General features: G+C 40.1%; 1 protein-coding gene across 2 annotated transcripts in view; it reads left to right on the plus strand.

Annotated features, from left to right (window-relative positions):
* ctdp1 (CTD (carboxy-terminal domain, RNA polymerase II, polypeptide A) phosphatase, subunit 1) overlaps nucleotides 1-15,766 on the plus strand; it is a 285,855-nt gene that overhangs the window by 85,247 nt on the left and 184,842 nt on the right. For both annotated transcript variants that reach the window (XM_067981952.1, XM_067981951.1), the window contains exon 9: nucleotides 14,867-15,008. In XM_067981952.1, the coding sequence (XP_067838053.1) occupies nucleotides 14,867-15,008 (142 nt within the window). The remainder of the gene's footprint in view (nucleotides 1-14,866; nucleotides 15,009-15,766) is intronic.

Below are 15,766 nucleotides of genomic sequence, written 5' to 3' on the forward strand. Positions count from 1 at the left end.
AATGCATTAGCTCACTGGAAAAAAGGCATGACTGAAATGTACATCAAATTCGCAGTTTAAAGCAGCAAAATAATCTCATCATAGAATCAAAGGAGACGTGATTTTTTATCTCTATTGAACTAAAGGCATGGTCCGAACTTCAATTCTTACATATTTTGCTCGGGAATATCAATTTTATTTCAATTTTCTCCTCCTTTTTTCCCCCTTTTCCTGAAGGCACTTACTCTTGCTATGTCCTTGCTTCATGGAGTACGGTCAATGAATGCTGGCGGCCCTCCAGTACTATATGCAAGCTGTTCTTTGTTCAAGTCTCAGTGTTTGGTGTTTTGCCATGGAGAGCATTATAGCCGAGCTCAATCCAGTCCTCCACTGATGTTTGCAGACATGCACTTTCCACCAGGGATCACTGGATAGCAATTGGGCTGATTTTTTTTTCCACCTCCCTAGCCCTGGGCCACTGAGGGAAACCTCCCCAGCTTCTTCTGCTCCCTCTGAGATTCATTAATTTGGCACAGACCAGGAATTGAATTGGAGACCTTCTAGTCTCCATGGCTTGGCTTTATGCCCTCTGCTCTATTTATCCACTAAGCCATTAAGGCAGCTAATGAAGTAGATTTAACTGGAAGTTATGTTTATAACCTGCGGGAACCATGTGTGGCAGAGCGTTGAACAACAGGCCCCATCGTCTCATGACTCAGGCATCCATTCTCTGTGCACTTCCTTTACCCTGATGATGAAGGGAAAAAGTATTGTCTGTGCTCATCTATCTATAATACATTTTGTACATGGGTCCGTGCATCCTATTGAATGCTCCTATGTAAAGCTCTTCCCATGGAAAGTCCCGTTATACATATGTCCACCCTTGGCTTTGATCCCACCAGGTGACATTGTGATAGGGGTGTCGCACCGCATTTCATGTTTTGTAGGGTACTCCGATCTATCTTTTCCCCGTTAATCACTCAAAATGCTTTCTGGAAAAAAAATGTAATTTTTTTCCTTAGTAATTGAAATCTCTAATGTTCAACATAAGGATTTAAACAAAATATAAAAACACCAAAAATTTACTTTTTTCACAATATCATAATTAAATGTATCCATTGAATTTTGTCTTTTATTTCTTTTAGTGCCTTCATTAAAGTTTTTAATTGAAGACCACAGCCTGGGCTCGAACTTGCCCAGAGTTATAATGTTAGCTGGATTCAGATTGTGCAGTCTGAGTGTGTGCAATGTAAAAGAAAGAAAGAAAGCACTTGCATTTATATAGCGCCTTTCATGACCTCAGAACGTCACAAAGCACTTTACAGCCAATGCAATATTTTTGAAGTGTAGTCACTGTTGTAATGTAGGAAACATGGCAGCCAATTTGTGCACAGCAAGGTCCCACAAACAGTAATGAGATAATGACCAGATCATCTGTTTCTTAGTGGTGTTGGTTAAGGGATAAATATTGGCCAGGACAGAGGAGAACTCCCCTGCTCTTTTTCGAATAGTGCCATGGGATCTTTTACGTCCATCTGAGAGGGCAGACGGGGCCTTGGTGTAACGCCTCATCTGGGAACACAAAGTTCCCAAGGTGCATCGGTACCATCTGGTAGTTAACTGGCTGGAATATTTTTCTTTAGTTTATAGTTTCTCATCAGTTGATTTTCAAAACTGTTTGAAGAAAAGCTATGGGAAAAGTTTACATTGCTTTCTTCAAAAAATAAAAATAGTTTTTTTTTTCTATTCGTTCATGGGATGTGGGCGTCGCCGGCAAGGCCGGCATTTTATTGCCCATCCCTAATTGCCCTAAGTGCATCTGTGTGTGAGAGAAAAGATGCTGCTGATTTCACACCTGTGGTAGCTTTTGTTTTGTAATCTTCAGAAATTACAATAAACAGAGCGAGAGATAGTCTTGCCGTGTTTTAATTTGAGATCATTTTTCAAAACGAAAACAAAAAAAAGTTGAATTTTGAAGCAAACTGCCTCTAATCAGCTATTATATCGACAGTTAGAAAATGTTAATGTTCCAATTTAGGACACTTGTCAGATGGAGGGTGAGCCAGGAAAAGACACAGCCTCTAATTGCTGCTTACTTACTACCTAATATGTTGATAGAAAATGTTAACATTCTAATTAGTGATACCTCAGTGATGTTTGTGAGACAAGAGAATAGGCGACAGAGACAAAGTCTTTCCTCTTTTTTTGACTTTATTCTAATCGAGCACACACGAATGGGTTTTGAAAGCATTATTTATCACCTGAGTGTTGCTGATTGTAATTAGAATATTTACATTTTCTGTGTGTGTGTGTGTGTGTGTGTGTGTGTGTGTGAGAGATATGTCCAGGAGCTTCATCAGATTCAGTGTTTGCAGAGATCCCTTAGAAAGTCACAAATCAGTGCTAGAGAAAGAAAGAACTTTTATTTATATAGCACCTTTCACAACCTCAGGATGTCCCAAAGCGCTTTACAGCCAATGAAGTACTTTTTAAGCGTAGTCACTGTTGTAATGTAGGAAACGCTGTCAAGCCCTTGCCTTGTGCTGCCCATCCCTCATTGCCAATGAGTCAAACCTCACAATGTAACTTTTAGTTATGCCAAATCCTAGGTTCCCCCTCTACAATGATGCTGGACCAAAGGGCCCCAAGCTGCCAAGCTCCAGCAGTTTCGCTGCAGCATGACCCCACTCCCGTTCTGTCAAGTTGTAGTGCTGCCCAAGTCCAGGACTTGGGTCTCGCCCAGATATCTATCTCCAGATGGTACATATAAGCAAAATATGCTGGAAATCTGAAATAAAAACAGAAAATGCTGGAAAACACTCAGCAGCTCAGGCAGCATCTGTGGAGAAAGAAACAAGAGTTAACCTTTCAGGTTGATGACCTTTCATCGTATTTGGTACATGTTACATACAATTTTGCTGTGCATTTTTGGCTTCAAAAATGATGAAGAATAAAAAATGAAGTATATTGGGTATATAGGTAAAGGAATATATATACAACAAAGGCCACTTATCTGCAATGCTCACAGAATAATGGACAGAGTTATGGAATTCAATCTTCAAAGCAACAATCCTGAGTCACCATATGTGTAACACACACTTTTAAAAATAGGCACCAGAATAAAACTTTTAAAACTCATTCTTGGGATGTTGGCGTGGCTTGATGAGGTCGGCATTTAAACCTGATTTACTTAGAACAAGTTGACTGTTGTTTTTTTCCACATTGCACAAATAGAAATCCTCAATATACTTTGGCACCAGTGACCAAAGTTAATTTTTGCATTTGCATGAACCTGTGTGTTTTCAGCAATATGGAAATTTTGCCAATTGATCTTTAGGCTCTGTGTGGTAAAAGTTGCTTCAATTTCCCGGAAATCGGAACTACTTGGGAAAATTTCAGTGCGATTCAGTACATCAGGATACAACATTGAGGCAGTGTGAAAATGACTAAAATCAACAAACCACATTTATTTGGCAACTGGTCAAAAACAGTACATTTGATAATGACAGGAAAAATAACTTTGCAGGGCAAGGAAGCAGAAGTTAACACTGATTTTCAAAGAAGCTGGGCTTTCAAAGTTTCCTAAAAATCGTTTTAAATGCTTACAGCTTTTTCACTTATTGCATTAACCAGTACCCCTTCCCTTCCCTTGCCTAATTTGTTGCTTTAGTTGGTTTTCTGAATGCAAAAGTAAATGTGCTGCTGCCAGCCAGAAAGAAATTGTCGGGCTGTTGAGAATGACTACAAGTGCTGCTTTTTGTCCAAGGGTGCACTATATTTCTACGGGTATTAAGAAAACTGAGGAAAATACATTAAAAGCATGTTTAAACTGAGAGAAGGACGGGGATAATCGCACATACTAAGTTCCATCCATAGCTTTCATCCTTGTTTCAGTCCGAACACACACTTTCTCAGCTGCACTTTCCATGATTTGTGGGATGAGAATGAATGAGTATTTGTTGGGTAAGTAATGAGTTATTTTAAGTAATAGAAGCTCGGCAGAAGAGCTTCACATTACGTGCACTTGGCAATGTAAATTATCTTTGTTGCATTTTCGGATTAGAGAACGTTAATTCTCATAGAACCAGTGGCCAGTAGATTGCAAGGTTTTAAATATTTTTAAGGTAAAGTTACAGTTCAAACATCTCATTGGATAAGTAAAATTCCATTTTCCTACTGGATGTGTACGAATTACTGAGTTCCACTTTTTAAAAAAAAATCTTATTTTCTATAGCTCCTGCCATAAATGGGTAATTTATTAACACTATAAAAATACGCTGTTCACTTATTGTAATTTTAAAAGGGCAAATTTGGTTGTTAAACTGATGATTTTACCAGGTTTAATGAACGGCACAGTACCTCATTGTTGATTGCTAGGAAAATCACGGAGCGCTGCTCATTCACCCTTCTGCCAATATAGCAGGTGCTGCAACTTTTCTAACAGCCAGTATATCATCAAAGGAGTGGAGTGTTTGGGTCAGGCTGTTCCTTGATATGTGCGAGCACCATGATGAGCTTTTAAAAATATATTTTATGATTCTCACTAAAGCAAGATCCACTTGAAAGTAAATAACTTTCCTTTATAGCAATATACCATGTTTTGAACCTTTCAATATTAATTTCCTGTTTGAGGGGGAAAATCTTATCTGGTGCAGGGCGAGTAAAGTCAGTTGACCAACAGCTTGCAAAGACCTGGCGCAGGCCCTCAAAAGCTGGCAACTCCAGAGTGGTCTTGACGTGTGAAAACAAATAGTGACATGGGCTTTGTAATTTAAGCACGACATTCGTTCAGTTATAATTGGAGGAAAATAACACAAAACTACAGGAAAGGCTGAATGGAAAATCCAGACCTTGAAGGCACAAAATTGGTGGTGCAATTCTGGAGAGCATCTGGGGCATGCTGCCCTGGAAAATGTTGAATTTGTATATTAAAACTATGAATTCTGATTAATTTTAAGCACTTGTATACTTCAAATAAAGTATCACAAAGTTACTTCAACAGTCACTCTTCCACATCCAAATTCCCTGCCCTCGTTCACACATGCACTCTTTACCCCCTGTACCCACGTCACGAAGATACATTCTCCTCCTCCAGCCCTCCCAGTTTATAGTGGTAATTTTCTCCCTCATTGCCCTTTTAATTCAATGTGGTTTGCTTTTTCCCCTTCCCCAGTTTGATTGCACTCTTTTCTCTCCCCTCTTCTTCACATGTAATGCTGGCACTCTCCTTCCTTTCGCCTGCCAGCTTCTGCCCCCTTCCCTTTCCTTTTCATTGCCACTCCTCTTTCATTGCATCTATCCCCGTTTTATTGCCATCCATTTCACCTTTCAAAGCCATTCCACTTCTCTCCCTTTCACTGCCATCCACTTCCCCTCCCCCCCCCCTCCACTTCACAGTCCTCCATTCCCCCTTCTCTTTGCTTACCCTTACCCGAGTCCAGTGGCCAATGCACCAGAATAGGTCCTTTTTTATTCTCTCAATGCTGCTCCCAGTGTTAAGGGCAAGGATTGCAGCTTGTTCCTGCCTACAATATACAGAGACTACAGTGCTGAGAGGACAGAAGGACCCCGCATTCGTGGAGGAGTGGGACTGGGGATAAAGGCCTGGTCTGTGCTGATTTTTGTCAACCAGCACTTATTGTATCCTCAAAATGCACGCTGACAAGTTGGTAGATATGCATATGTCTCGAGTTGCTGATGCTAACGGATCTTAGTGTTTTGTTTTAAGATTTATCCTCCAATGAAGCAACAGTGCTAAAATCAGCCTTTACTACATTTCCCTGCCGATAAAATTTAAAGGCGGCAAATAAGAAATGTGAAGTAGACTGAGGAGCATCGAGAATTGTATGGCCAGGTGTTGGGACTGCATCTTGCCCGAGGGCTGCAGATTGGACACTGCTGGTTTAGTGCACTGTAATAGCATAAATGCATTTAAGGGCAACATGAGGGAGAAAGGAATAGAAGGCTAAGCTGCCAGGTTAGCTGAAGAGGGGGTGGGGGGAGGCTCGTGTGGAGCATAAACAACGGCGTGGACTGCTTGGGCCGAATGGCCTGTTTCTGTGCTGCGCATTCTGTGTAAATGCACTGATATAGTAGATGCTTGTTATAACTGAAGCTTCTCGAAAACTGGACAATGAGCTTCTCTTTAACGGCCCCACTCCCCTTCGACACCCCCATTCCTCTCAACACTGAAAAGTTCAGAATCTGTGGCCATGCTAAAGGCAAATGATATATGGCAATAGTTGACCAACCAAAAGGTCAACCTTCCAGAGATCACTTGCATCAAAGTAGAACAGATAATACTCTGTATAATCTGAAGTTAAGAGATGACTGTATTGAACTCTGAAGAATAAATTCACATGTATTTTATATTGAGTATGTATGGCAACTAACCTCTAAATTGTTTATGAAAGCCAAAATATGAATATAAAATACAGACCGATGACCTTTGTAATATAATGTTGCTCTGTTTTGAAAGGTTATTTTAAACCCATTTTGCCTCTTTGCCATCATGTCCCATCATAAGTACTGTGATATCTTATTTTCTTATGCACTACTATTGCACAATATTTTCATATGTAAATGTAAACTATTTGTAGGTGGATTGACAAGTTTGTCAAGATTTCAATTGGAATGAGTTTTCCTAAATGATGCTGTCTTTATGAAAAGTTTGTGGCAAACCTTTATCAATTGCTAAGCACTTGATACAATAACCACATCGCAACAAAACGGATAATTGCGTCACATTGTTGAAATGAAAATCATGCCGACACTCACCTCTATTCTCCCTTGTTGGTAGTGAAGACTCCCCTGATGCTGTGGATGGGCTGAGAACAAAATGATTGTTGGCTTAGCTGCTTTAGATTTTTTTCCCCCCTGGTATAGGAATACTACCTTTGCCATAAAATTATGATTACCATCTCAAGTTGGAAGTGTTTCCTACAAATATGATTTTTAAAATTTTATGTATTTAATTTCTAGCTGAAAATACAGTTTTGACAAATTCTTTTTGTCTGTGCTCTCTTTTCAAACTGAAGGATTAACTATTCCTTTTGAGGAAAATTGCCCAGTATGAAAAAGAAACGAGTAAACTTCAAATCGCATCTACCCTCTCAATTTACCGCAATTGTTCTGTAGCAAAGAGTTTGTCGACAGTCACATGTGACTTTGCCCAGCGCATTTATATTAAATCCATTAAATCTGTTTTATTAGATTTGAAGCCCCTGTGGCTCCTACATGAAATTAAAGTGGCTGCAATGAAGATTTGTGGTTCTAATTAAAGTTCAAGTACAAGAAGGAAATGTGAATTGTGTTGGGTTATTGTCAGAGTCTCGCATCATGTTACATCTAGAAGTGCATCTTAGGCGGTTTCATTCAATTTACCGTGGGTTGTTTCTATGTTTGTGTTGACATTCTACTTCAAAAAGCACAATAACCAACTTTGTGCTTTACAGAGACAAAAAATGGCGCCAGCTGTAGAATCAAATTGATCATTGTAGTAAATACCTATTAGGAAGAACATTATATCATTTTTTTTCTTCTTGGATTTCAGGTTAGAGACTTGGATCTTTTGTTTTGCGTTTATTTAATTGCTGGATTTAGACTTAAGTCTGCTTGTGCTAGATTGGATTTATAATTGGTTAAATGGCAGAGGTAACATCACCTTATACCCAGCAAGAAGTATCTCAGTACTTCATTGCTGTGCCAATTATTCTCCCCATCACAATCCTGCCCGATTCCCCCCACCCCCCTCTCACACACATATGTACAGTTGCTATGTTACCCCCACCAATCACATGACAAATCTAGAGAAGTCAGGATATTGCTCCATCTGAAATTTGTGGATGTGCAGGTGCAGATTTGTGGTGATGAATTAACATGCTAGCTCACCTGCTTCATGCTTCTGTTCTGGCAACACATCAAAGCATTTCAATGGGATTTACTTTACATATTGTTCACCATGGTAGCGTTCAATGAATCATAGAATCATACACTGATACAGCACAGAAGGAGGACATTCGGCCCATCGTGCCTGTGCTGGCTCTTTGGTAGAGCTCTCCGATTAGTCCCACTCCCCTGCTCTTTCCCTATAGCCCTGCAAATTTTTCCCCTTCAAGTAATTATCCAATTCCCTTTTTAAAGTTATTATTGAACCTGGTTCCACCGCCCTTTCAGGCAGTGCATTCCAGATCATAACAACTCGTTGCTTAAAAAAAATTCTCATCATCTCCCTTTTGGCTCTTCTGCCAATAACCTTAAATCTGTGTCCTCTGGTTACCGACCCTTCCGCTGGTAGAAACAGAGTAAATAAGGAGAAACTCTCAAAACCTGTCACAGTTATGAACAACTCTGTTAAATCTCCCCTTCACCTTCTCTGGGATGAGTGTGAGAGCAATTTGACTGGTGTGCTTGCATTCTTATTTATTCTTCATTCTTCAAGCACTGCTGCAACATAGCCTGGCTTGATGGGTTCTGGAGAAATCACAAACTGAGTGCACACATGATAACATGTCATTACAGACAGGCAGTGTTGCGGTGGCTCCTACCCCTCTACATTGCATAAAACCCCAAGAACTGCAACATTTCACCAGTTCGTTTTCACGTTGCCAAAATTTGGGACCAAGTCTCCAGTCTCTCTACCGACCAGCATGGATTAGTAGGGACAGGGAAAGAATGTTGGCACTGACGGGCGGGATTATATTGTCAGTGTGAAATTCTACTTAAAACAAGGGAGAGAACACTCAATTTCTCCAAGCAGGTAACTATTGGTCTCACAGCATAGGATTCCTCTTGGGTGTCGACTGTGAAGGTCAGAGGTCCCAGTCTGGTAAAGTGTTGCTGAAGCAGCACTGGAGCTAGTTAGCCTTGGTTATCCTTTGGACTATACTTCCTTAGAGGTAGTCAAAAAGTATAAATATTCCCTGAAGAAAATAGGGAGCAGTTTCATACTGAAATCAAGATGTTAAGCCCAAATGAGTCCAGCTTGGTACACCGTTCTCTGCCAGTGTTACTATAACTGATCCTAGGGGATATGCACAAGTGACCCAAGGCTACTCTTGGCCTTTTGTCTTATCCTGTCTTGTTCCCTGTCAAGAATCCCTGTCGTTCTCCTTACAATGGTAGAGCTGGGATTAGTAATCGATTATGTAGGGAATTATGGACATGAATCTACTGCTGTTGCACAGCCTTTTGGTGCTCAATATGCTGTGCCACCCAACACCAGAGTTTCCAAGCAACTGCCAATCTTTATTTTGGCCTTATTTTGAAGTGATTTATTTCATTAAGTGATTATTGATTCAGAATTTAGCTATCTTTTGACCTCAACAAGCTGAGGAAAGGAAGTTATTGAGGGTGGATAAATATCATGAGAACATCTTTGGAAAATATAACTTTTAGATGGAATCTCTCCATCATTACCACTTTTAAAGCTAAAACACCACCTATCGATTGGACTCTTGAGATCCTTGAGACTTGTACCCTCACCACTGACTTAATCCCCTCCCCGGAAATGGTCTCGGGCTGTTTGCAATCTTGCCATCCTAATCGGCTCCAAGCTGAATTTCGGACCCCATACACTCTCCGTAACTTAAACCGCCTACTTCTACTTCCGTAACATTGCCTGTCTCCACCCCTGCCTCAGCCCATCTACTGCTGAAAACCTCATCCATGCCGTTGCCACCTCCAGACTGGACTATTCCAATCATCCAAAACTCTGCTGCCTACATCCTATCCCGCACCAAATCCCATTCACCCATCACCCCTGTCCTTGCTGGCCTGCAGTGGTTCCCAGTCCCCACAACACCTTAAATTTAAAATTGTCATCCTTGTGTTTAAATCCCTTCGTGACCTCACCCCTCCCTATCTCTGTAACCTCCTCTAGCCCTATAAACCCCCCCCACCTACAAACTTTCCGTTTGTGTAACTCTGGCCTATTGTGCATCCTCCCCCACACCGACCCCGCCCGCCCTTCTCTTCATCCCAACATTGGCAGCAGTGCCTTCAGCCGTCTGGAATTCCATCCCTAGACCCACCTACCTCGTCACCTTCCACTCCTCCTTTAAGACCTACCTTAAAACCCACCTCTTTGAGCAAGCTTTTGGTAACCCCCTCCTAATATCTCCGTACTTTGGCTCTGTGTCCATTCTTGACCGATTACATGTCTGTGAAGCACTTGTGATGTTTTTCTATGCTAAAGTTATACATAAATACATTGTTTACCACTTGCCTTGATTTTTCTGTCTTGGATATATTAATGAGGTGAATAGCTTCAGGTGGGGTGGGGGGGGGGGGACTTAATACGACATGATCACCAAAACGTTGTGGACTTACTGTCTATATTTTTAGGTGTGGCGAACACTGATTGATGATTTGCCCCCATTACACCGTGTGGCTGAGAAATGTCTCCCCAGTCTGCTGCCCTGATAGAGGGAAAACAAAGGACGAAGAATCGACAAATCAAAAAGATGTTCGCTCATCCCAATTCTGTAACTTTGAGTTTTGCAAAGGGGTCCTCATAGCAAGACTTTCTTTAGATTTCAAATTAGTTATTGCGCCTTTGGGGCTATCCATCGTGGTTTTAACTGTATAGGAATTCTAGCACTAACTCAAACATTCATTCTGCTAAAGCAGTTATAGTTGGAACCACTGTAGCCCTCCAGTTTATAGGCTTTTTTTTTATGGATGCAGTAACCGGTTTCTTGCGTTACTGTGTTTTTTTTATTTTGATCTGCATTATTCAGTGTTGCAGAATATAATTTAAAATGCAGAATGATAAACATATAATAATGAACCATAAAAGTCTGAGTATCATAGGATGGATTAGTAGCAGCTTACAACATGTCTTTCTAAGTACCGTATAAATCAATTTCATTACGGCCATCAGTCTCTGCGATGGAAGTTGCGTAGTGTGAGAGGGCTGCTAAGACTGATGTGCTCGTGACCCAGTAAGTGTGTCTTTGGAATGAAAGATTGTATTCCGGTACACAAGGATTCATCAAAGAAAAGTGGCAGGAAAAACCTTGACTCCTGACATATTTGTGACTGCCGGTATAGGGGTGTAATTTACCCATCACGGTTGATGTATATATTCATTACTGGCTTTGTAAAAGAGTTTGCTGGGTGAATATTGATTGTATGTTCAGTATCTGCCGAGTAATCTGAAAGTAATGGATGAGTAGCTTGGGTGGTGAACTAGTGCATGCCTTCCCACTGCTATCAGTTTATTCCTGCAGGATTTCCATGCAAAATTTGTACCGGAGGCTTTAAGAAATCCATTTTTATTCATGGAGGATGCAATAATTGACTCTATCTTGGTCCCCTGAGATTGTTGTAGGTCATAAGCTCTCGTTGTTTTTTCACCTAAATCACCCAGATGTATGGATCATTGATCAATGGTGGCATGTGGTATATAAATAACATCTCTAAAAGATCTATGGTGTACTGGCCAAATTGCTTCTTGATAAACTTACAGAAGAACAACTGGCATTATTATGTGAAAACCATACATCATTAATACTGAGAGCACCCACTGTTGGCATTAAAAACTGAATGAAACTCGTCCTCAAATACAACAAAAGAGGAGATGCTCTGGAGTGATTTCAAGGGAATAATCTAATCTGGCGATTGAGATAATAGTTATGCCGTGCTCAAGATTCACTCTCGGAGTTTACATTTAAAGTCCATATTTTTTTTTTGCTCTCAGAAGCCTTTAATCAGATTAGTACCTGGTAATGACTCCTTACTGCTGGAAACTGTAGGGCATCGTGTGTTTGTCTTTCAAAAATTGGCAACGTTGAGATCTGGAGACAAAATGTAAAGATTTACTCAGAACTTTCACATTGCAGTACTCTCTTTCTTCCACTAGATTTCTGCCTATGATTGACATAAATAGCCTCGTGGCAAAATTGGTTATTGCAATACAATAAAACTATTACATTGCTCTATCCAACTTTGAAAAAGTACCAATAAGTTAGTCCATATTAGGTTTTTCAGGGCTTCACATCATTGCAATTTTGAATCTTTGTAGTACAACTTTTGTACATTGCATTTTGAACTCAACCTTAATGAAAATAATTACATTTATTTTAAAATGGAGATATGCATGAAGCCAAAGGCAATGTAGGCAAGTCTGTAATTCAGTACCTAACCCCCCACACACTCATTTACAACAGCTTGAGCATAACAGATTTCTATGCTGTAAATCAGGACCATTGCATTCTGATTTTGCTATATTCGTGCATTGAAGTTTGCATGAATTTAAATTCAAGTTGATTTTCCACATTAAAGCCCCTTGACAGAATTTATTTGATGCAAAAATGCTGGCAACTTTGAGTTGTGCAAAATATCCTTTGTGCCCATAATAGTGCTTTCTAGTTTAAAGGGACTGCAGTTTCTTTGAAATGTGCAGTAACAGAACCTCAAGATTCAACTTCATCCTCTCATGAAAAATGAGGAAAAAAATTGTGCATCAATCTTCTTTCCTGCTGTTAATTCTCCGTCAGACACTCCTTTATAGAAGGGGACCCCTGACTTAAAGGAAGTTGCTGTCCCTCAGCCCTGAACACCAATTATCTTTTCAGTCACTTCCCAAATTTAGTGGAAGTGCTAATCTCTCCCAGTTCATGTTGTCTGAAATTACATTTTCAAGTGGGTGTTTGACAGAAGGTTTTGAGGATAACAAGCTCCTTTTGCCATGTATCACATTGACAGGATTGTTCTACACGTGCAGAGTGGCACTTTAATATCAGACAGTAAGCATGCTTTAGGTCAAGTCTATCTGTTAAACCTATACAAGATATAGTTCCCGCTACACTCTCCCACAACCGCATCCTGCAAAATTTTAAATCGCCCATTATCTGGACCTCTCTCCATCATTGGTCTCTTGGCCATGGGATGGAAACGGGGAGATGGCAATAGTGGTTGATATTGGAGTTTAGATCCTAGTGTAAAGTCACGTTATATATGGAGCAGATGCGAATATTGGAAGTAATTAGCTTATATTTGTGGGAAGATGCTGGCTGGAGAGGGTAAAAGATCTAATGAATTGACCAAACACGGCAAAATACCCCACTTAAGGGTTTTGCTGCAGATAAGAAAATTGGCTTTTTTTTAGTCTAAATTTTCCTAACTTTTTTCAATGAAATGGAGGACTACTTTGAATAATAAGTACTTCAAGACTTGTTTGCTCTGTAGTGAATACTGTTTGATCACAATCTGTGATTCCCCACTACACTTGTGTTAATGACTTCCCCCATAAAGTTTGTATTCACAATTCAGGCCTTTAATTTTATTGAATCAAATGTCAACAAATTATGCATATGTAATATTTATTGAATTTCATAGAAAACATGAAATTGCTTTTAGTGCAGCTTTATTAATTCAGACAAGCATTTTAGTTCAAAACATTATAATAGTAGAGCATTAAAAATTTGTTAAAAGAAATGGAATAATCCCCCTATCTGTAACTTTCTATGATGTCTACTAAATATTACATAAACATAAATTTTTAACATCTGATTGAATTAAATTCAATGGTTTGATTAAAGAGAAAAATTAGGAATGTTGAAATTTAAAATAAAAACAAATAATGTTAGAAGTGCCCAACAGATAAATCAAAATCTGAAAGAAGAGAGATTGGTTAATGTTTTAGGCGAAACCCTTCATCAGAATTGACTGGCCGATTTGAAGCCTTTCAACTTTCTCTTTCAGATACTGATTGACTGGATGTGCATTTCCAGCATTTTCTGTTCTTGTTTTAAATCGATGCTATGTTGTGTTACAATAACATTTGATGCATTAAATCTTGTGCTCGTTTGGGTGAGGGCAGTTAGTATTGGGGAACGGAGGTCTTCCCATTTCAGACATCCAGAGTCCGCACCATGCAGAGTTATGCCCCATCTACAATGTGCCTCAGCTGCAATCTCAGTGCGTCAGCTTTTCCATTCTTCACTCCAGCCGTCCTGTAGCTTTGCTGAGTGAGATTGTCAGTTAGTGCCAAATTAGCAACAGCTTTGTGCTGTAGGCTCATGCCCACTATGAACTGGACTGAACTACCCACACTCATTTCATGTAGGACCCTTATGGCTAGCAGACGAAAGAGACTGTCAGTCTGAGCTGGATCTGAACTCGGGCCCCAGAGATGAAAGGGCGGTCTTCAGTGTTAATACACTGTTTTATTTTAAATGATAAATTAGTGGAATTATTGTGGACTTTTTCTTGGTTGATTAATTTGTGAATGTTAAATATATTTATTTTTGTAACTCATTAAAGTTACATTAAATCTTTTGATTCTTCAAACCCCATAAGCAAACCTATTGGTTGGTCGCATTAATGACCATGGACAGGTGTGTGTTCTATATTGTCCTGACTCCCAACTGAAGGTGCTGTTGTGAAGATCGTCTCGATTTGGGCACCACTTCATTTTGTTGTGTTCATTCCATTGACTTTCGTTGGCATCTTGAACTTTTGATGGTTCGATGGGCACGTCTGGTGGCGAGAAACAAATCAAAATTCTGAAAGAAAATGCTGCAAAGGACAGAAAAGACTTTTATTTTAAAAAAAAAGATGAAGAATGTTGGAGGTAGAAGAAGAAACGTACTAAAAACAAAAGGCTCAAAGAACAAGAAAAAATGAAACAAAAATTGTCACTCAGATTTGGGTATATCATGGATGTAGTGTAGCTCCAGACTGATTGATATACTATTGGCAGGACATTTATTGGCAGGTTTGTTTATTTGGTGAAGCCACAGGGGAATCTGTTTTTTTGCAGCTGTGGCAAGCTGTGGACAATGATATTAAGGGATGTATGGTGATTGCTATACATGCAATATCTGTATTGATAGTTTATGTTTTAGTATAGTATGGTAATAGAAATACTTTATCATTACAGGAACGGAAAAAGTTCGGCAGGCGCAAGCATGTAAACATCTTCATGTCGTAAATCCAGATTGGTTATGGAGCTCTCTAGAACGTTGGGAAAGAGTTGATGAAAAGTTATTCCCATTGAAAGAAGACTATGTCAAAACTCAAAGGTAAACAACAACAACTTGCAATTATATAGTGCTTTTAACGTACAAAAACATCCCAAAGCATTTTGCATCAGACAAAAATGTACGCTGAGCTAAAGAAGGGGATATTAGGAGGGGTGACCGAAAGCTTGGTCAGAGGAGGGCATTAAAGGGTCTTAAAGGAGGACAGGGAGGTGGAGAGACAAAAGGGTTAGAATCATAGAAGGTTACAGCACGGAAGGAGGCCATTCGGCCCATTGAGTCTGCACCAGCTCTATGCAAGTGCAATCCAGCTAGTCCCACTGCCCCGCCTTATCCCCGTAGCCCTGCACATTTTTTTGTTTCAAGTACTTATCCAGTTCCCTTTTGAAGGCCACTATTGAATCTGCCTCTACCACTCCCTCGGCAGTGCGTTCCAGATCCTAATCACTCCCTGTGTAAACAAGTTTCTCCTCATATCACCTTTGGTTCTTTTGCCAATCACCTTAAATCTATGCACTCTGGTTCCTTTTCTTTTATTCGTTCATGGGATGTGGGCGTCGCTGGCGAGCCGGCATTTGTTGCCCATCCCTAATTGCCTTTGAGAAGGTGGTGGTGAGCCGCCTTCTTGAACTGCTGCAGTCCGTGTGGTGAAGGTTCTCCCACAATGCTGTTAGGAAGGGAGTTCTAGGATTTTGACCCATCGACGATGAAGGAACGGCGATATATTTCCAAGTCGGGATTGTGTGTGACTTGGAGGGGAACGTGCAGGTGGTGTTGTTCCCATATACCTGCTGCTCTTG

The sequence above is a fragment of the Heptranchias perlo genome, chromosome 3, assembly GCF_035084215.1.
Source record: "Heptranchias perlo isolate sHepPer1 chromosome 3, sHepPer1.hap1, whole genome shotgun sequence".
NCBI lineage: Eukaryota > Metazoa > Chordata > Chondrichthyes > Hexanchiformes > Hexanchidae > Heptranchias > Heptranchias perlo.